The sequence below is a fragment of the Cucumis sativus genome, chromosome 5, assembly GCF_000004075.3.
Source record: "Cucumis sativus cultivar 9930 chromosome 5, Cucumber_9930_V3, whole genome shotgun sequence".
Lineage (NCBI taxonomy): Eukaryota > Viridiplantae > Streptophyta > Magnoliopsida > Cucurbitales > Cucurbitaceae > Cucumis > Cucumis sativus.
The window spans coordinates 3,425,634-3,446,004 of record NC_026659.2 but is presented as its reverse complement, the minus strand read 5'-3'; the positions used below and the strand labels follow the sequence as shown (position 1 = coordinate 3,446,004).

The window sequence follows — 20,371 nt, the reverse complement described above, 5'->3', positions numbered from 1 at the left end:
ATTATATTATAAAAAAGGTTTGAATTTCAAATGGATTGAGGTTGGAATCTGGTGTGCCGCGGCCACATTGTATGGATTCGTACAAATACATGCCTCTTGGGCTTCTGAGGCGGGCCGACGGGTTTGATTCGAAAGTTCAAGGCCCAACGTTAAGGGATTGCCTTGGCTGGCTCAACTACTCGTTTATCTCGGGTCTTTTTCTTCTTCTTTAAATTACAATTGGGTGAGAATAAAAATAAAGCATATAACAATATTTTTAAAAATTTTAAATATAACAAAATCTATGATAATATAATTGGATGAATTTCACTATATTTGTTATTTTTTTAAAATATTATTATTTACTTAATTATTTTAAATTTAATTACTATATTTACAAATATCTATTATTTTATAGGTAGAATATAAAGTAGTAAACAATAAACAGGTAACAAATTCAAGAGAGATAATTGGTAAAAATTAATAAATAAATATAGTAACAAAGCATGAGTTATAATAACTCGTTCCACCAACTTCAGTTAGTGTGTCTTAAATCGTTCATGATGATTTTTATTTTTTATTTTTTTGTGTTAATTAGAATACAAACATTAATCTTTAGTCGTGAGTTATGTATATATATATATATATATATATATATATATATATATTCATACAATTGATTGTTTTATTGTTTTTATTATTTTTCTTCCTCCTCGTGGGAATGAGAAAGATAATTATAACCTGGATTTTTCATCAAGAACGATAGTGAGAATACTATTTGAAAAAATATATATTTTCAAATTAAATAGTGACTTTGAAAGAGCTCCAAATCTACTAGGGTATAAGCAGTATTTTTTTTCTCTCTCGAGGAGCATGACAAAGAGATTTAAGACAATAAAAAACTTCTCGATCATATGCAAGACAAAAAGATACATCATATGCATCCACCTGACAAAGAGAATTTGTGGCCTCCAACAATTGAAAGTTTACCACAAATGACCAACTAAATTCTTTTAAATGAGCTCATTCGACAAAAATACTTACAAAATATAACAAAATTCAAAAGTTCTATTAATGTCACAATTAAATATAAATATTTTCATAGATTTTGCAAATATTTTAAACTATAAATAATTTCTCATGGTAACAAAAATATAAACAATAATTAGAGACACTAACAAGAATAACAAAAAAGTTTATAATAATAGGATCTATATCACTATATTTTATAAATTGCAAAAGTAGCAAATTTAAAAGTCGACAAATTTTTGATGGCCATTTGATATCATTAATTCATATTTACATGAAAAAAAAAAGTGTCATGAGTTGTTTATTTCTAAACGTTTACGTCAATCTTATATAATTTTTCTAATATATTTAAAATATAATTTAAAATGATATTTTAAAACATATTATTTACCACTCATTGTTTACAATTTATTGAGAAAAATAAGATGAATTAGTGTATGTATCTATCACAAAATATAGTAAAATGTTAATATAGTGAAGTGTTACCATATATACATATAAATAGAATGTGATTCCTAATTGATTAAAATGTAATATATATTTGCTTATTTTCGTTCATTTTGCAATTCCATCTTTACTCTTATGTGTTAATTTTTTAAAAGTAATAATAAAAAGAAAAACAAAGAACAAAGGAAAAAAATAATAATAATAACTCACTCATACGCTACTCTTTCTTCAAGGTTTTCTTCCCACAACATTCTCTTCCTCTCTTCAATTTCACCGTTCTTCTCTATCTAAAAAGTAAACGAATCAAACAAAATTCAAACTGTTTTCCTCTTCATTGTTCATACTTACACTCGGAGATCGGGAGCAGTTAAACCCACAAATCGGAAGAACATGGGTCAAGCTTTTCGCAAACTCTTCGACTCATTTTTCGGCAAGTCCGAGATGAGGGTATCATATATTCTTCTTTATTTTTGTTTTGTAGATTATTGTCTACGATTGGATTTCATACCCTTACGTGCCCATTTGATTTTGTTCATTAGAAATGCAACTTATTGATTTATTCCCCCCCTATTCCGCTGTTCAATCTGTCCCACGGTTGCATTGATATGTCTTCGTAATGTTGATTTCTTCTGATTGTAGGATTTTCTTAACTTATTGTATCCAGTTGCATTAATATGTCTTGGTGATGTTGATGTTTAATTTGAGATGGAGGTCTCAGTCAAACTCTTTGGTCAAAGTGTTACTTCGATTTTGTTTTCTGATAAGAAACTGGGGATTACATTGCAAAAGAAAACAAAAACACAGCCTAAGGGAAGGGGTAGAGGAAACCCAAGAAGAGCTTCCCAATTGTTAATAATCACAAGAAGACTGTAGTTACAAAATAATTTAGTGTAATTTGTACTCCACCAAGAGGCTGTATGCTGCACAAAAACCCAAAAAGAATCACAAGAAGTAAACTTATCTTCAAAAATTCTACTATTCCTCTTCTTCCAAAGATGCCACAAAAGCACCCCGGAAGTGCAGTTCCAAAGGATTTTTCCTTTTCCATGGAAGTTTCTACCATTTGGACTATCCATCATCTAGTCATTCACCTTCTTTGGAAGGAAACTTTTCAACCCAAAAGTATCAAGGAGATTGTTCCACCCTCTCGCAACGAAAATGACTTTGAGATCCAGTCATCAATGTTGGTCTACGAATCAGATATACTTTACAAATTGACTTTGACAAGAGGTCAGTCTCACGAGCTATTGATTGGTTGCACATACCTTATATTATAGAGAAAACGGTCCACTTGTGTCCCAATTTTAATGGTAGATGTTAATTTATGACCGAACTTGAATATGATTTGGTCTATTCTATGAGTTGTACAATTGCGTTCTTGAGTTCTAAGTGGTAGATGTTAATTTGTTGTTCTCTGCAAATCATGATTGATTTATAGGCATAAAGTTTAACATTGCCATACAACCCACCCAAGGAAGAACTGTTCTTATTTATATTAACTACAAAAGTTGGGGACCATTTGGTAGTTTGCATTTCATTGTAGTTTTTATCATTCTCCCCTTGAGCAAAAAGCCTAGGCCATTGCTCCATATAAACTTCCTTCTGAAGATCACCATGAAGAAAAGCATTTTTATGTCAAGTTGATGTAAAGGCCAATATTGAGATGCTGCCATAGAAAAGAATAACCTAACAAAAGTGAGCTTAGCAGCAAGAGAGAACGTATCAAGTAATCAACCCCATACGTCTAAACATAACCTTTAGCCACAAGGCGTGCTTTTAAACGAGCTATTGATCCATCGAGATTAACCTTAATTGCAAACACCCAATTACACCCAACAGTTTTCTTTCCTGCAGGAAGAGATACTAAATCTTGAGTACCATTATAATCTAAGGCATTCACCTCTTCAATTTTTGCATTATGCCACTAAAATGAGACAAAGCTTCATGAACGGTCTTAGGTATTGAGACAGATTGAAGAAACTTAGCAAACGAACATGAAGGAGATGATAATTGGTCATAAGATACACAAGAAGCAATAGGATAAGTGAAAGAACGTTTACCTTTTCGAAGGGCAATAAGAAGCTCATCACTTGGTCCTGGATTTGATAACAAAGAGTCTTTTGGGACATAACATTAATCTAGAGGTTGTTGCCGACGAGAGTAGACTTTAGTTATAGGCGGGCGATTAGGGGTAGGCACTAGCGGAGACAGATGTGGGGAGGGAATTGGAGACATGAGAGTATAAATAAAAAGAGGTAGTGAAAGACTTGTCCTCAAAGAAAGTAACGTCTCAAGATACAAAATATTTTTTCAAACTTTGACAGTAAAATTTGCATCCTTTTTGAACACAAGAATAACCTAAGAAAATGCACTTCAAAGACTTGGGGTCTAACTTTGTCAAAGTAGGACGAATATCTCGAACAAAACAAGTGCAACTGAATATTTTAGGCTCAATAGGAAATAATTGTTTTGTTGGAAAGAGAACATGATAACGAATCTAACCTTGAAGAACAGAAGAAGGCATTCGGTTTATGAGAAAACAAGTTGAAATTGCATCAGACCAAAAATGCTTTGGAACATGCATTCGAAAGGATAATACTCATGCAGTTTCAAGACAAAGCCTATTCTTTCATTGTGCAACCCCATTTTGGGAGGAGTATCAACACAAGATGATTGGTGAATGATTCCATGTGTACAAAGGTACAAATTATTAAGTGCTTCTGAAAAATACTCACCAGCGTTATCACTTCTCAAGCTTTTAAGGCACACACGAACTGAGTTCGAATTTCAAAGTAACTCAAAACGACTTTTCATAGAATATAATCAAGTCATGTGAGAATGATCATAAAAAAGGTAACAAAATATCTAAATCCAGTTTTGGACACAACAGAACACAAATTCCAAATACAAGAATGAACTAAACTGGAGCTAAGATGTTGAAATTTCGCAAACTAACATAAGTCACAATCCAATGAAGACAAGTTATGAAATTGAGGACAAAACTTTCTTAAGACCGAGAGAGATGGATGACCAAGACAACAATGGGCGTTAAAAGGAGAAAAAACTCTAGAATAGGCAACATTTGTTAATGTCGATACTTGGTGAGCAAAACTGTAAAGTCCTCTAGATCCATGTCCTTTCCCAATAATCTTCTTTATTCAAGATCCTAAAACAAGCAATAGACAGGAAAGAATGAGACACAACAATTAAGGTCACGTGTGATTTGACTAATAGAGATCAAGTTAAATGACGACTGAGGTAAATGTAGGAGAAATGACAAAGAAAGGGATGGGGTGAGTTTTATGTGCCAGATCTAATAACAAAAGACCTTGATCCATTTGCTAAGGTAACACTGGTAATGGATTTAGATCACAAAATTGCATAAAATAATTTGGGATTATCTGTCATATGAGCAGTAGCAGCAAAGTCTATGATCCATTTTGTAGAGGAGGAAAGGAAACAATGATTCTTGTTACCTAGCAATGGTTGTAATTGGAGCACATGCCAACGATGGAGGAGAAGCTTTTGATGGGTTTTGGTACTTATGAGATTTAGTAGAAAAACCACGAATAGATTGAACCCGCAATTGAACCAAATTAGACATCACTATGGGATCTTGTTCAACTATAGAATAGTAACAACCTCAACAAGTCACACCAAACCAAATGAGTGCCACACCAGACAAATTGAGCAAAAAATAGCCACAAAAAGAGCCAAAATAGCCACAAAATAGCGCAAAACAGCCACAACCCCTAGAAACAATCGGATTTTCTTTAAATATCGTCACACTCGAATGAATTTCAATGAAACTAAAGGCACAGACTGATCGAAAATCGAGCTCTAAGATGAACCTAACCAACGGCAGCCCAAATGGGCCTCCCACGTGCTTCCATATGCCGAAGTGTGGTGACGAAGATAGATCCCTTCTAGCAGCACATAAGCTTCACGTGCTGCGTTTCCGGTGACGAAAAATGCAAACCTCAGTGGAATACAGTGGCGCTCCTCTTGTGTTGGGCAGAATATGACGGCACGTAGGTCACTTTTGAGCTCAATTTTGATGCTATAATTTGTGTTATCGTGATTAATGGTCCTAAGACAGTTTCTTGACAAAGGACAGTTAGGTAAAACATTTAAGAGCATTTTAGCATGAATTTACAGCTTTGATTAAGGGGTTTGAAAGTTGAAATTTGTTTTGGGTCCATATTTTAGAATTTCAAAAGGGTTCGGTGAGTCAAAGGAAAGATTATCTAGATATAAATTGGGTATCAACCTCCTAGAATGCCTTTGAGACAAACAAAATCTAATTAAATTTTAAGGCATGCTAAGAAAATTTATGTTATGGTATGTCTGGTTTATGATTGACAATTTATAAGGATGTGCTATAAAGTTATAAGTTACTATGATATGATTATATAATGTGAGACCCCTCGTTGTATGTTGCATATAAAGTTAGTGGCAACTACCCTCCTACCTATAGCTATTTATACACTAGATTTGTGTACTTTCAGGTCTGCTATATTTATGTGCCTAATGGCCAATTAGTTTTGGTTTTAAAATAGCATGCATAGTAGTAATGACCCTGGGTAGGGACCTCAAAAAATTGGGTTGTTACAAGAAAGTTCTTTAGTTCATAATTGTATTAATATCTCTAATTTGCAAAGAAGGCAATATAAAACTAGGTGTAGTTTAATGTTATGTTGGCTCCTTCAAATTTTGTAGTCTATCTTTCTTGTTTTCTATCTAATTGATTATATCTTCTAGTGGGCTCATTATTGAAGAGTAGGCAATATGTTTAAAACGATATTCTGCTTTGAAAATATTATGGTAAGTGTACCCTTTGTTCTCCCTGCTCTTGAAAGATACTGCCAAGTTATACTAACGTGGTTTAAGATAAACTCTTGGATCATCACTTGGATTTAGCAGCTTCACTATTTCCCTCTATGGTTGTCATTAAGTTGAAGAAAGGGAGATGCATCATGCTTGCTAAACTTATGGAGAAAAGGTTACCCAGAAGTAATTTTTTTAACTGACACAATGATGATGACAGTTAAACACTGTCATTTTTGGTTTCACAGTATTATGGTTTTAATGGTCATTGAAGAGAATTTTTCGATATTGACATAAATTAAATTTTCAACAGTGTATCTTTTGTAATTTTGTTTCCCCCAGGAATTTGTTACTTCCTATTATTCGGTTGATCATCTCTTTTTTTGTTCCCTCTAAGTTGATTGGATTTATTTATCTTCACTGTTTCCAGAAGATGATGGCTTAGGGGTAGAACATTTCTTGGAACCTGGGCTTCACAAATGCTTGTTTGGAAGAAGTAATTGAAATCCAATGAAATCAAACCCAACTGGACTACATTGCTGATTCCTCATCCCTCCTATTGACAAATAGGACGCCATTACCTAAATATTTTTACCGACCTACTGTATTCCCCAAGTTGGGATTTTTGTGAGTAGAATTTGTTTTAGGTAGTGGGGACTCATCAATTTGATCTTGTTTCAAAACCCAACAAGTGTATATCTTCTGAAATAGTCCTTAAATATGAACAATGGGGAAAATAGGCGATTGAATGGGGAAGCCGATGAAGAAGATGATGATGATGATGCCAATGGACTTGCTGCATGGGAAAGGACTTATGCGGATGATAGGTCGTGGGAAGCCCTGCAAGAGGATGAGTCTGGACTCCTTCGTCCGATCGACAATAAAGCAATTTACCATGCCCAGTATCGAAGGCGCCTTCGAACCCTTTCTTCCTTAGCAACCACTGCTCGGATTCAGAAGGGTCTTATTCGCTATCTCTATATTGTCATTGACTTCTCCAAGGTATTCTTTTCTCTTCCATGACTATTACTACATTAGTGTTTTTTTTGTGATAACTTACTACATTAGTAAATGTTTCAACTGTTTGATTTATGAGGTTCTGTGCCTTGCCCTCTCATCTTCTTATTGAGAAATTGAATTTGTTCTAATGTTGAAGTTAAATGCATAGCGTCTCTCCTGAAATATATCATAACCATCAAATTGCATTGGTTTTTTTTTAGCTTACCTAAGAACTGTTATATGGTATAAATTCGTTGCCTCCCCAATTGTTTGTTCCCTGTTTATGTTTCAAAGGGTTTGGAGAAGCATCTCCACAGTTATTCCATAGAGGATTGCTACTCATTTAATCCAACTACTATGTAGTGAATGAAAAATGTGCTGCCTTGAGTTTTTTTTTTTTTTTGGAGCAAGTATGACTTATGTTCATAAAAACTGTAAATTACTGGAGATAAATAACTTTGAATATATGGTGATGGAATGGAAGTTTTTCTTTTTCTATTTTTTTCATTTTGCTTATTCCACCATGGGCAGGCTGCTACAGAAATGGATTTCCGACCAAGTCGAATGGCTGTGGTGGCAAAACATGTAGACGCTTTTGTAAGGGAATTCTTTGACCAAAATCCACTCAGCCAGATTGGTTTGGTGACTATAAAAGATGGTTTTGCTAATTGCTTAACAGATCTTGGTGGAAGTCCTGAATCTCATGTTAAAGCGTTAATGGGTAAACTGGAATGCTCAGGTGATGCTTCCTTGCAGAATGGTCTGGAACTTGTCCACAGCTATCTAAATCAAATTCCATCATATGGGCACCGAGAAGTTTTAGTCTTATACTCTGCTCTTAATTCTTGCGATCCTGGGGACATCATGGAGACAGTTCAGAAATGCAAAACTTCTAAAATAAGGTGTTCAGTTATTGGTCTTACTGCAGAAATTTTTATTTGCAGACATCTCTGCCAAGAAACTGGTGGCTCGTACTCTGTCGCATTGGATGAGGTTAGTTCAATAGATGTGTGAATTTTCCAAAATTGAGAGAAATTGAAATGGCTATTTTTTTAGTTGACCAGCTAATTGAACTGACCATTAATGACAGTGTAACAGAGAACACAGTTATGAAACAGAAGTTCAAAGTTTAATTGCTATAGCAAGATTTTATTGATGTTTTTATATATGGAAGTTTTCCTAAATCTTAGGGGAATACTTGTCTTGCGTTTTATGTACAGTCTCACTTTAAAGAGTTGCTATTGGAGCATGCACCCCCACCCCCAGCGATTGCAGACTCTGCCATGCCTAATTTAATCAAGATGGGTTTTCCACAAAGAGCAGCAGAGAGTTCCATTGCAATATGTTCATGCCACAAGGAAGCTAAAGTTGGAGGGGGCTATACTTGCCCTCGATGCAAAGCACGGGTTTGTGAGCTTCCCACAGAGTGTCGAATTTGTGGACTGACGCTTATCTCCTCTCCCCATTTGGCTAGGTCGTATCATCATCTTTTTCCAATTATACCATTTGATGAAGTCTCTGATAAAGTATTTCATGACCCACGACACCAACTTCCAAAAGTTTGCTTTGGCTGCCAAGAAAGCCTCATGAATCCTAGTAAGAACTCAATTAAACATGATATTTGAAGCTCTCAAATTAAACTTCTTTTTATGACATTTGTTGTCTTCTAATAATATAGTGCACATGCCATGTTGCCAAATTAGTCAGCATTTTGTATCGGGATATCTTAGAATCAGATGATTTGAAGATTAAGAACATATTTATTGTATTTACTACTAGTTGTTTGTTAGTGCCTTGCAATGTTCGACTCCTAAAGCAAAAAATGTTGTGTATAAGAGATCTTCCACATTTCTTGTTCGTGTTTTGGTCATTCTTCAATATCAATTATTGTAAGTACCAGTACTACAATCTACTGAAAAAGCATAGGGAATTAAGTTGTTATCTATGTGATTTGATTTTTCCTTCTCTGTTGAGTGACTTCTTTTTATTATATTGTTCATACGTGATTTTGTTTATGGCAATAGGAGCTACTTATACTTGTGACTTCCAAGTAAGAATAAATAAACATGGATGATTTGTTGTTACTTTATGATTTGCTGAATCTAACATTTTCACTCTCCATTCAAATGTACTTTTCATTTTAGGCACAGGTAACAGTCCAAGCATACGTGTTTCTTGCCCAAAGTGCAAACAACACTTCTGTCTTGATTGTGATATTTATATTCACGAGAGCTTGCACAATTGTCCTGGCTGTGAGAGTTTCAGGCGTCCCAAATTAGCGACTTCTGACGAATGAATGTCTACTTTTAGATGCAACATGGCCCTAACCGAATCCAAACAGGACGCTTCTCTGTCTCTGTTCATTTGCGTAAAAAGCTGCAATGAGAGCTCTGTTGAATGAATGCTGAATCCAAGGCTCACACTGCTACCATGCAGTCGTCTTTCATGTTTCATCCAGATCCAAAGCTTGTGACTTTTTGACACTTAATGTCATTGTTGAAATTGGCTAGAAGATTAATTTTTCAAGATGAAAGGCTGAAAGCCAATTTCCTTCTAGGCTGCAGGATGGACGACTTTACTTGAATGTACCCAAAATTGACCCCCAAATAGACATTTTTCCATTTTCATGAGATTTTGTAAGAACTTGATATTCATTATTATCTGATTCAGGTGTATTTTGATACACATTCTTTTAGTTAAGTTATTAAAGGAGCTTGTGCCAGAAACTTCAGTGTTTACTATTAACAATAAACACTCACGTGTAACAATGTTGTAAATATTAGCCAATATAATTATAGTGATTGTTATTAAAATGTAATCATATTTGCTCATGAGGACAATAATTGTTCTTGGAAAAATGGAAGAAAAAGGGCATGCTTTGACATGACAAAAACTACCGTACCTAATGGAACTTTAGAAAGGTTAGGCCAACTAAATGTTAAAATGTCCATTCGGGGATGGTCGATAAAATTAGAATGATTCAAAGACGATTTGCTTGACTTCTAAAGGATGACACTAACAAATCAAGAAAAAAAAAGATGAACATTAATTTTAGTTTATCGTACATAAGGTTAGACCAAAATAACTAGCTAGCTTCCTTCCGATAGCTTTATTCCATAACAAACAACTTGGATATGAGCATGAAATGTAATTTTCATTGACATTTTTATATTTCCGTTAGATCCACATTAATTAATATGAAAGACAAATAAAATTTTTCAGTTTAGCGAAAGAATCATTTTTAGACTATTTCAAAGACTAGATGCCCGAATGACCAACACATATGGAAAGACAGGGTGGAGAAAAAAAGAGGAAGAGTAGACAAAAAGAGCAAGTGTAGGAATAGACAAGCCTTTAAAGAAAAACTACACTAAATTGCTAGTAAAGGGAAACAGTTACCTTTTAACTTATACATCACATGTATAATCTATATTCAAACGGGCATTTCCAAATGTAAGGAAAAGAAATACAACATTTTGCAAAGAAACAATGTAATATTTATATTGTTTATTTTAGCCATTAATAAATAAAACACAAAAATAACACGATCTATCTATATATATATATATATATATTTATGTGATAGAATGTGATCTATCATAGGTAAAACATAATTAGTATTTTTGTAACTATTGGTTAGTTTTCTAATATTTAAAAATGATACACATACAACCTACAGGGTTTTATGTGTGAATCTTTTTAAAAATAATAATAACAATAAAAACAAAGAACAAAGAACAAAAAAGAAAAGAAAAAACCATTCATACGCTACTCTTTCTTCAAGGTTTCTTCCCAGAAAATTCTCTTCCACCTCTTCAATTTCACCTTTTTTTTTTTTCTCTATCTAAAAAGTAAACCAATCAAACAAACTTCAAACCGTTTTCCTCTTCATTGTTTCATACTTAGATCGGGAGCAGTTGAAACCCACCAATCGGAAGAACATGGGTCAAGCTTTTCGCAAGCTCTTCGACTCATTTTTCGGCAACTCTGAGATGCGGGTATCATATACTCTTCTTTATTTTTGTTTTTTAAATTATTTTCTACGATTGGATTTCATACCCTTATGTGCCCATTTGATTTTGTTCATTAGAAATGCAACTTCTTGATTTCTTCCCCCCCTATTCCGCTGTTCAATCTGTCCCACAGTTGGCTTAGAATTGTAGTCGGTTGATTTACTTTATGTTTAGCGGCACTATAGCCAGAAAATTGAGTGTTAGCGGGATTGGGAACTGCATGAAGTTTTGGTTTTTGGCTAATACTAGTTCTGGGTAATTGAACTTTCTTCTGATTGTGGGATTTTCTTTTCTTGTTGTACCTAGTTGCATTAATATGTCTTGGTAACGTTGATGTTTAATTTGAGATGGAGGTCTCAGTCGAACTCTTTGGTCAAAGTGTTACTTCGATGTTGTTCTCTGATAGGAAACTGGGGATTACATTGCAAAAGAAAACAAAAACACAGCCTAAGGGGAGGGGTAGAGGAAACCCCCTCACGACAAAACTATACAAGAAGAGCTTCCCAATTGTTAATAATCATAACAAGACTGTAGTTACCAAAGAATTTAGTGTAATTTGTAACCCACCAAGACGCTGTGCTGCACAAGAACCCAAAAAAAAATCACAAGAAGTAAACTTATCTTCAAAGGTTCTACTATTCCTTTTCTTCCAAAGATGCCATAAAATCACTCGGGAAGTGCAGCTCCAAAGAATTCTTCCTTTTCCATAAAAGCACACAGGAACCCGCAATTGTACCAAATTAGACATCACTATGGGATCTTGTTCGGCTATAGTATAGTAACAACCTCACCAAGTCACACCAAACCAAAGGAGTAGCCACACCAGACCAATTGAGCAAAAAACAGCCACAAAACGAGCTAAAATAGCCACAAAATAGGGCAAAACAGCCACAACTCCTATAAACAATCGGATTTTCTTCCAATATCGTCACACCTGAATGAATTTCAGTGAAACTAAAGGTACAGACTGACCGAAAACTGAGCTATGAGACGAACCCAACTGATGGCAGCTCAAATGGACCTCCCATGTGCTTCCATGTGCCGATGAAAATAGATCCCTTCCAGCGGTGTGTAAGCCTCATGTGCTGCGTTTCCGGTGACGAAAAATGCAAACCTCGGTGGAATACGGCGGCACTTCTCTTGGGCTGGGTGGTGTCGTCAAATGGTCACCCAAAACGATGACTCAAATGAAAAACCCGAAGTTTGTGAGAAGTGCAAACTCTAAGGTAACCGTCAAACAAATATTCTAAACCCTACACAACTCTGATACCATGTTGAAGTTGCAACAAATATGAAATAACACGTTGCTTCATTCTATACAATAGAATTCAGTATATATAGGCAAAGGCATACACTGAAACCCTAAATAAAGACTAGGAAAATACAATAAAGGACAAAAGACTAATAAGCTCCTATAATTACATATATACTATAAGACAAGTGTTAAGTGTCTTTAAGTTAACACATGTCAGACAATTGCGCACTAGCCAAACTCAAATTTATGCGCTTCTTAGGATTGTGAGATAGAACACCAAAGAGATGCTTTGAGATGATTTTGTGATGTTCATAGAAGGTCTATGGGATTTACTTTGTTCACCTCATGGATTATATTTCCGTATGCCTTTTAGATTTTCTATCATTGTTTATCTTATTCGTTTCAAATTATCACATAGTTTACTACTTTTCATTGAGGTGGTTTAGGTTGTCATGCTTGGCTTGGATGCAGCGGGCAAGACAACTATATTGTACAAGCTGCACATTGGGGAAGTCTTATCTACGGTTCCTACAATTGGTAGGTTCTTCACAATTAAACAACAAATCTGAATATAGGGATTGCAGTAATTTTTTGATTGAGTTTTATTTAATATCTCTATTTCATGGTGACATAACTTCTGTGCTGGCCAATTATTTCTTCCCTGAATCAAGGATTAGTGGAGTGTTTTTGTGACAATGCCAGAAGAAGAAGTAATGTTTATGACATTTTTGCACATTTGACTAATAATTCATTTCTAATTTATGAGCTTTTGAAAATAAAAGTGGGCGTTGAAGTAATTACCCAATAAAATATCTTTAAGTTAATTTCTAATTTATACCTACCACCTCCTTTTTCACTCCTTGTATTTATCACCAAAGTTTTGTAACAAACTTCTTAGCTAATTACTAAAATACCCTTAATACCTACTTATATCCCCATTTCTATCCTAATAGCATTCCTATCCATTTGTAACCTCTAAACAAATTAACTTTTTGCCTTAGAGCACACCTCATGGCTTTATATCATTCATTCCGAGTTTCTATGTTCTTCAATGATCTGAAACCATGGGCTTTTAACCTTCTTATTTATGAGAAAGAAAGAGATGAATTTCTGTAATCACAATTATCTTCTTCTGTTGTAGTGATATATACCAAATGAGAGAATTTTATAATGATTAAAAGTTATCCATACCGGAAGTCAAGTGCTCTATTTATAGAGAATTGAAAAGCAAACTAATCATATACCTAATTAATAAAAGAAACTAATCCTAATCCTAATAAACCAAGAAACTAATTCTAATCCTAATAAACCAAAGAAACTAATCCTAATCCTAATAAATCAAAGAAACTAATCATAATCCTAATAAACTAATGAAACTAATCCTAATCCTAATCAATTAAGGATTTGATCATAATACCCTAATCCTACTACATCACGTAGAGATCAAAACGTTTACTTCTTTGCTGTGAAGCCCTCAACTGCAACCATCCTATACAGTCAAAACTCCCAATCTTGGAATGAGCCATGTGGACTATATAATACATTAATACTCATCACCCTAACCAAATTGTCGTTAGATGAATGAAGGCAGCAGTCTTCTTGGATTTTTACTGCAACCATCCTATACAGTCAAAACTCCCAATCTTGGAATGAGCCATGTGGACTATATAATACATCAATACTCATCACCCTAACCAAATTGACGTTAGATGAAATGAAGGCCAGCAGTCTTCTTGGATTTTTATATATGCTTCTATATGTTGTTTTAAAGCTTGAAGGGCGGGAGCACATTGACTGAAACTCCCACAAGTATCCTCTAACACAAGTCCCAAAGCTTCATACATTGAGAAGGAGATTCTTAAAACTAGCCAACCTCATTAAGAAGGAATAACACCAACTCCCAGTTCTTGTCTGGGAGAAAAAAGGTTTATAATGAACCCTTCTTGTGTGTGGCTTTTTTTCTTTTGAAAAGTTTCTCATATTTCCTTGCTGTCGGTGTTTGTTTCTTTGTGCTCTTTTCATTCATCACTGAAAAATTGCTCATATATTTTGCAATATCTGAGTCACTTACATCTCATTCAAAACAAAAGACCCATCTAGCATTTGTTTCAAAATAAAAAAATTACATTTTTTTTTGAAAAGAACATGCCATGGTACTTAACTTATAAGAGACCTAGGCTTTCTTTCCTTTCCGCATTATGGATATGATGAGGGCACTAAGGGGTGTCAACTTAGTTGAGATGCTCAGGTGTGTTTGTTGATCCACCTCTCTCTCTTTCTTTGCTCATTGTATAACTCTCTTGTCTTATGAGCTTCTGCCTTTGGAGGTTCAATCAAGTTTATGTCTTGATTTCTGTTGTTGTTCTGTCATTCTTGTATCTGAAAGTGCTACCTCTATGAAGTAATCTCAATTGCTTTTGCTGTGGAGAGTACTAAACCATTGAGAAAGGACAGAGAGGAGCGGTAAGGGAAAAGGGCTGAAGAGAGGAAAGAATAGTACATAAGACCTCATATACCTCACCGTTGTCATCTGATTTTTTGTGTGGGATTTTCTGGCCTTTCTTGTGCTACTAATTGTTTCATTTCTTTGTCATTATTACCAGGCACTAGTAATTTTTCTTATGCCATTCATAGACGTTTGGTACTTGGATAACCTGATAGATCTTTTCCGTTTATGTGGCGGTAAATTGATTTGTTAATTTCCCTGCAGGTTTCAATGTGGAGAAAGTCCAGTATAAAAATGTTGTGTTCACTGTATGGGATGTAGGAGGACAAGAGAAATTGAGGCCGTTGTGGAGGCACTACTTCAATAACACAGATGGACTGGTAATGACTGTGTTGGAATTTTTACTATTTTCAAATATTGGTGTCTAAATTTTAATGGTCACCTATTGGCTCTTATTGTCCATATGCTTTTTTCCATGTTTGTAATTTCTTCTGTATAAGAAAGTCCTAAATTGCTTTTCTTAACATATCACTATATTTTTATCCTCCCAAAATTAAGATGGTATCAAAGTAGGAGGTTTCATTTATTTATTTATATATATATCCATGAGTGTCCGAACCAGCTTATGCACATGTATCAAAGTAGGAGGTTATGTATTCAAACTCTAATGACACTTTTCTCCCCAACTAATATTGATTTTACACATGGACAACCTTTTAAAAATTTTCAAATCCAGAAATGAAAGGGAATGATGTAAATCAAAGTCGATACTTTTTCAAAATGAATTCTCTGCCAATAATGGCTAAGAGATGTGGTATTTATTAAGGTTTTGTAAGTTTGTTACAAAGTAGTTACAAGGAAACTGTTTATGAAATGCTTAAGTATTTAACTGTTTTAACTAACTACAGCTGTCTTCTATTCTAACTAACTATGGCTTTCTTTTAGCCTTATTCTTATTACATCAGGGAATGTTAAAGTAGTGATGTAAGTTTAAATTTACCATAACTAATCAACTTGTGCTTTTGGGTTCCATGGGGGTTTAACATGGCATGAGAACAATAAACCTAGATCCCTAGAAAACCCTAGCTAGCACTTCTACTAATTGTCTTCGGAACCCTGGTTGCCGTCTCTTAATGGAATAACATATTTTATTGATTTACTAATGAGTTTTAGAAAGCATAAGGTATTTTTCATCAGTACGCTTGTTGGGATACTCCTCTACTGAACGGAAATTCTCCATGCATGTTTTCAAGTGTTTAAGGAGCAGAGCAACCCCCACAGCGGTCTACTTCATAAATAGGATGACTAATAAGATCTTGGAATTTAAATCTCCCACTAATTTTGCAGCGCAGAGCAGCTCTAATAGCTTCTCTAGTTCGCAGCGCAACTCTTGTAAAATCTGTGGACGAGAGAAGTTTGTCTATGGTCTTTAAACAGTTATCATGAGCTTGGTTTGAGCATTTTGAAAAAGTTTGGTTTAGCCATAGATTTATTCAGAGAGTCAATTGTTGATGTTCTGACTAAAGGATTTCCAAAGTAGCAATTTGACAAATTAATTGATAAGCTGGCTATGGAAGACATCTTTAGACTAGCTTAGTATTGGAATTTCTACCACTCACAAATATTTCTCTGTTATTGTCCTCACTCTTCTTTTCAATATTTATGATCATTCTCGCCTAATATTCATCTAACAGAAACAAGTCCTTGTACTGACAGCTTTGTTCATGCAGATTTATGTGGTGGACTCCTTGGACCGAGAGAGAATTGTAAAGGCAAAAACAGAATTTCAGGTTATAGCCCAAGGCGCATTGTGCATTTAAATATGGCGGTGTATCCTTTGTTTACTGATTTGTAATATTTCTTTCAGGCCATCATTAACGATCCATTTATGCTGAACAGTGTCATATTGGTCTTTGCGAATAAGCAGGATATGGTACGTAAATCTCATCTTTTTATGGTGCATACTGTGGAAACAATTAATATTTTATATCCATAATTTTATCTTACGTTTGGGATTGGGAAGACAAAAGATCAACTCTTTAACCTGCGATTTCACACATTCACACTAAAGTGCCAAGTAATAGGTGCTTATGTGGTAAAGATCTAAGCTAGTCGTAATATACCTCTTTACTTTGAAACAATTTCTGTCTCATAGAAACAAAGGTTAGTTTCTAACAGGCCCAAGATGCGAAAAGGGCCTGTAACTGATGTGAATAGTGGATAAGAGTACTGAATTCTGAAATTTAATATTCATTTGGACAATTGGATTTGTTTTAGAATAATGGATGCTTTTAGTTGAATGTATTTTAGTAGTTATCTTAAAAATCAGGTCCTTAAATTTGGTCAAAGAAAAATAGCAGATTTTTTTTCCTACTTGTAGAGGACGAGGTATTGGGAAAATTATCTAGATTGATGGTGACGAAGGGCATAGGTAGAATATGCGATTTGGAGATTGCTTCTGGCCCCTCAAGTTTGTGTCTGATTGCCCTTGTGTCATCCCAATCTCAAAAAACAAATTGTGAATGGTATGGTCGTAATTCAAATATAGAAGCATTGTTTTCTGAAAGGTTTTATTTCTTATTAGCAATAATTATATATTTTTTAAACGGAGATAAGCTTCTTTATTAATAGTAAGAACTCAATGTACAAGAGAATTATACAATGAGCCTAGTAAAGAAGTCTAAACAAGCAAAAGAAAAATTAGGGGATCAAAAGGTTGACACAGACATCTCAACTAGGTTGACACCTCCTTAGCACCAAAACCCTATATCCCAAATAAAACTAGCCTATTACAGCAATGAGAATGAAGACCAATAATTATAGATGACTAGATAACCTTGTGGCCTCAATGTTTTGCTTTGTGTATATGTGCGTTAGAGGATGTTTTGTGTATATGTTAGTTAGAGGATCCGGAATTGGCTTATTTACCATGGAGATGTCAGTTTGTGGTTTTCATTTGAAATTGAGTTTCTGAGAAATTTGGTGTGGATTTGGCTCATACAGGATTTTTCATTTAAGGTCACAGTAGGTGGTTTTTTCCTCCTGTCAGATTATGAGAAGGGTTCCCTGGAAACAAGGCTTCCATTGATATAAGGGACCACTACTCCAAAATGCTAGATCTCCAAATAGAGACAAACATAACTAATGAAGAACACATGGCATAGAGAAGAAATCCTTCAACAATGAAGCATAACAAACTTAGAGAGAGAGTCCGGTAAGAAACTAAGAGACAAACCAAACCTAACATACACAGACATCAGACGAAAAAACTGACAAGAAAGTGCTGCAAAAGGTCAAAAACCTCTACAAAAGCCTTTATGTGAGGTAGATGAAACCCTGAGGCAAACCATCGTGGGTTGTTAAAGGTAAAAAAGAAGATGGAAGTCTTAATAAATGGCTAAGATTTCATGGGTTCAATCTAGGGTGGTCACTTGCCTAGGAATTAATTTTCTATGAGTTTCCTTTTAACACCAAAATGTTATTGGATCAAGCAGGTTATCTCGTGAGATTTTTCAAGGTGCACGTAAGTTGGTCCGCATATTAAAAAAAGAAAATGAGGCTTTAAAAATCTGACACCTCAAAGCATCCATGCAGACATGGCTGGAGCCTGTTACTGTTGTATTTTTTTCCCTGCTATTTCTTGCAACAGGCTTTTCCTTTCGTCCAAGTTTGGTTTCTCATGCAATAGTAATAGTATCATTTCTCATGCAGTAGTAGTATCAATAATTAATTTGATATTTTCATAGATCATACTAATCCAACTTTGAACGATTCTGGTGATCCAGAAAGGAGCCATGACGCCAATGGAAGTATGTCAAGGGCTTGGTTTATTTGATCTCAAACACAGAAAATGGCATATACAAGGAACATGTGCTCTCAGAGGAGATGGACTTTACGAGGGTTTAGACTGGTTAGCTGGAACTCTCAAGGAGATGAGAGCTGCTGGATATTCTTCAGTAGGAACATCATTTTAAAGAGATACGAAAGGTTTCATTTTAGTTTCCCTTGATCTTCCTTTTTACTGTTTCAGCCTATCAAACTTGTTTATTTTAGATTTGTTTTGTGTTGTGTTGTGCAGGTCCAGGTTGGCTGGTCGAAAGCTAACTCCACTTCACTTTGCAGATCCCAAATTGTAATCAGAATGTCTTGTTTCCCTTATCAAACTTGAAATTATCAGGTGCCTACTCTTTGGCCTTGACCTTGCGAACGTTAACTGGCTAGATTGTAATATATATCCATATATATAAAATCCAAAGTGGAGGTCTGCCCCTAATTAAAATATCTTCTTTAGAAGCTTTTGCACATAATTTCCTCTCTCCTTCCTTCCATCTCTCTTTACATTCGTATATTATTTTGAGATGCTGGGAAAAATGTCAGATGATAGAAAAGGAGCGTTCAAGTCAACAGTTTTGTTTCGACTCCTTTTTTGAATTGTCGATGTATAGCCCTGGTTGGATGCGGAGAGAACTATTTTCTTTTTCTTGTAGGGTTGGTTTCAGACCATTGATTTTTTATATGATAATTGGTACCTTATGCACACAATTATATAACTCTTAGTACTACGATGTTGTGATAGTGTTGTTTGTGCCTCCTGTAACTGAGTTTTTTGTTTCTTTCAGTTTTAAAAACGGCTTTTGAAAAACATGTTCCCATTTTTAAAAGCAGGTGCATGTTCTATTTATACATTTTGGTCCAACCTTGCATGCTTGGATTCAATTTCCCTCAAACTCTAATATCTACTCATGTATAAAAAGTACAGCCACACTCTATCAAAAGGTAACTGCATGATTATCTTAACTTCTAAGTTTTTTAATTGAATCCAACATGACTCGGCCATATAGTAATAATAATAAGAGTAAGAAAAATTACACATCTAGACTACGAAGTTGGTTACAACCACATGCACTTTTAACTTAATCAATTATCTCCCTATACTGGTAGTATTTAATTTTCATACACATGCCTATATTTTTAAATTTTATCAATATTTCTACATGTCCATGTGTTCGTTATCGATCTTTTAACTTAATCAATTATCTCCCTATACTGGTAGTATTTAATTTTCATACACATGCCTATATTTTTAAATTTTATCAATATTTCTACATGTCCATGTGTTCGTTATCGATATGAAAGGTAATTGATATCTCTATTATATCTCGTGTCCATGTGTTCGTTATCGATATGAAACGTAAATTGATATTTCTATTATATCTTAGAAGAATTCGAGAAACAAAAAATAAAAAAATATCAAAATATCACTAATATAGGAAAATTTTCAATTTGAACTTTCGAGTTTATATCAAATTAAAATTTAAACTAATAGTTGTATATCTTGAATTTTGATTTAAATTGTTAACTAATACAAATATATTA

The 20,371-nt window shown here is 34.5% G+C and overlaps 2 protein-coding genes across 4 annotated transcripts; both read left to right on the top strand.

Annotated features, from left to right (window-relative positions):
* The first annotated feature begins 1,643 nt into the window (after positions 1 to 1,643).
* Positions 1,644 to 10,046, top strand: LOC101212151 (general transcription factor IIH subunit 2). 2 transcript variants are annotated; one of them, XM_004143673.3, is made up of 5 exons: positions 1,644 to 1,902; positions 6,713 to 7,284; positions 7,813 to 8,274; positions 8,502 to 8,877; positions 9,426 to 10,046. In XM_004143673.3, the coding sequence occupies exons 2-5, from the start codon at positions 7,003 to 7,005 to the stop codon at positions 9,575 to 9,577; spliced, it is 1,272 nt and encodes a 423-aa protein (XP_004143721.1). In that variant the 5' UTR covers positions 1,644 to 1,902; positions 6,713 to 7,002; the 3' UTR covers positions 9,578 to 10,046. The 2 variants fall into 2 exon arrangements, with proteins under 2 accessions (XP_004143721.1, XP_031741116.1); XM_031885256.1 differs by lacking the exon at positions 1,644 to 1,902 and adding an exon at positions 1,919 to 6,468.
* Positions 10,047 to 10,927: 881 nt separating this feature from the next.
* LOC101216417 (ADP-ribosylation factor) lies at positions 10,928 to 19,554 on the top strand. 2 transcript variants are annotated; one of them, XM_004143612.3, is made up of 8 exons: positions 10,928 to 11,065; positions 11,188 to 11,279; positions 12,996 to 13,086; positions 15,260 to 15,375; positions 16,726 to 16,785; positions 16,863 to 16,928; positions 18,781 to 18,982; positions 19,074 to 19,554. In XM_004143612.3, exons 2-7 carry the CDS (start codon positions 11,223 to 11,225, stop codon positions 18,967 to 18,969), a joined length of 579 nt encoding a protein of 192 aa, XP_004143660.1. In that variant the 5' UTR covers positions 10,928 to 11,065; positions 11,188 to 11,222; the 3' UTR covers positions 18,970 to 18,982; positions 19,074 to 19,554. The 2 variants fall into 2 exon arrangements, with proteins under 2 accessions (XP_004143660.1, XP_031741117.1); XM_031885257.1 differs by having other exon boundaries at positions 11,003 to 11,279.
* Positions 19,555 to 20,371: the final 817 nt, after the last annotated feature.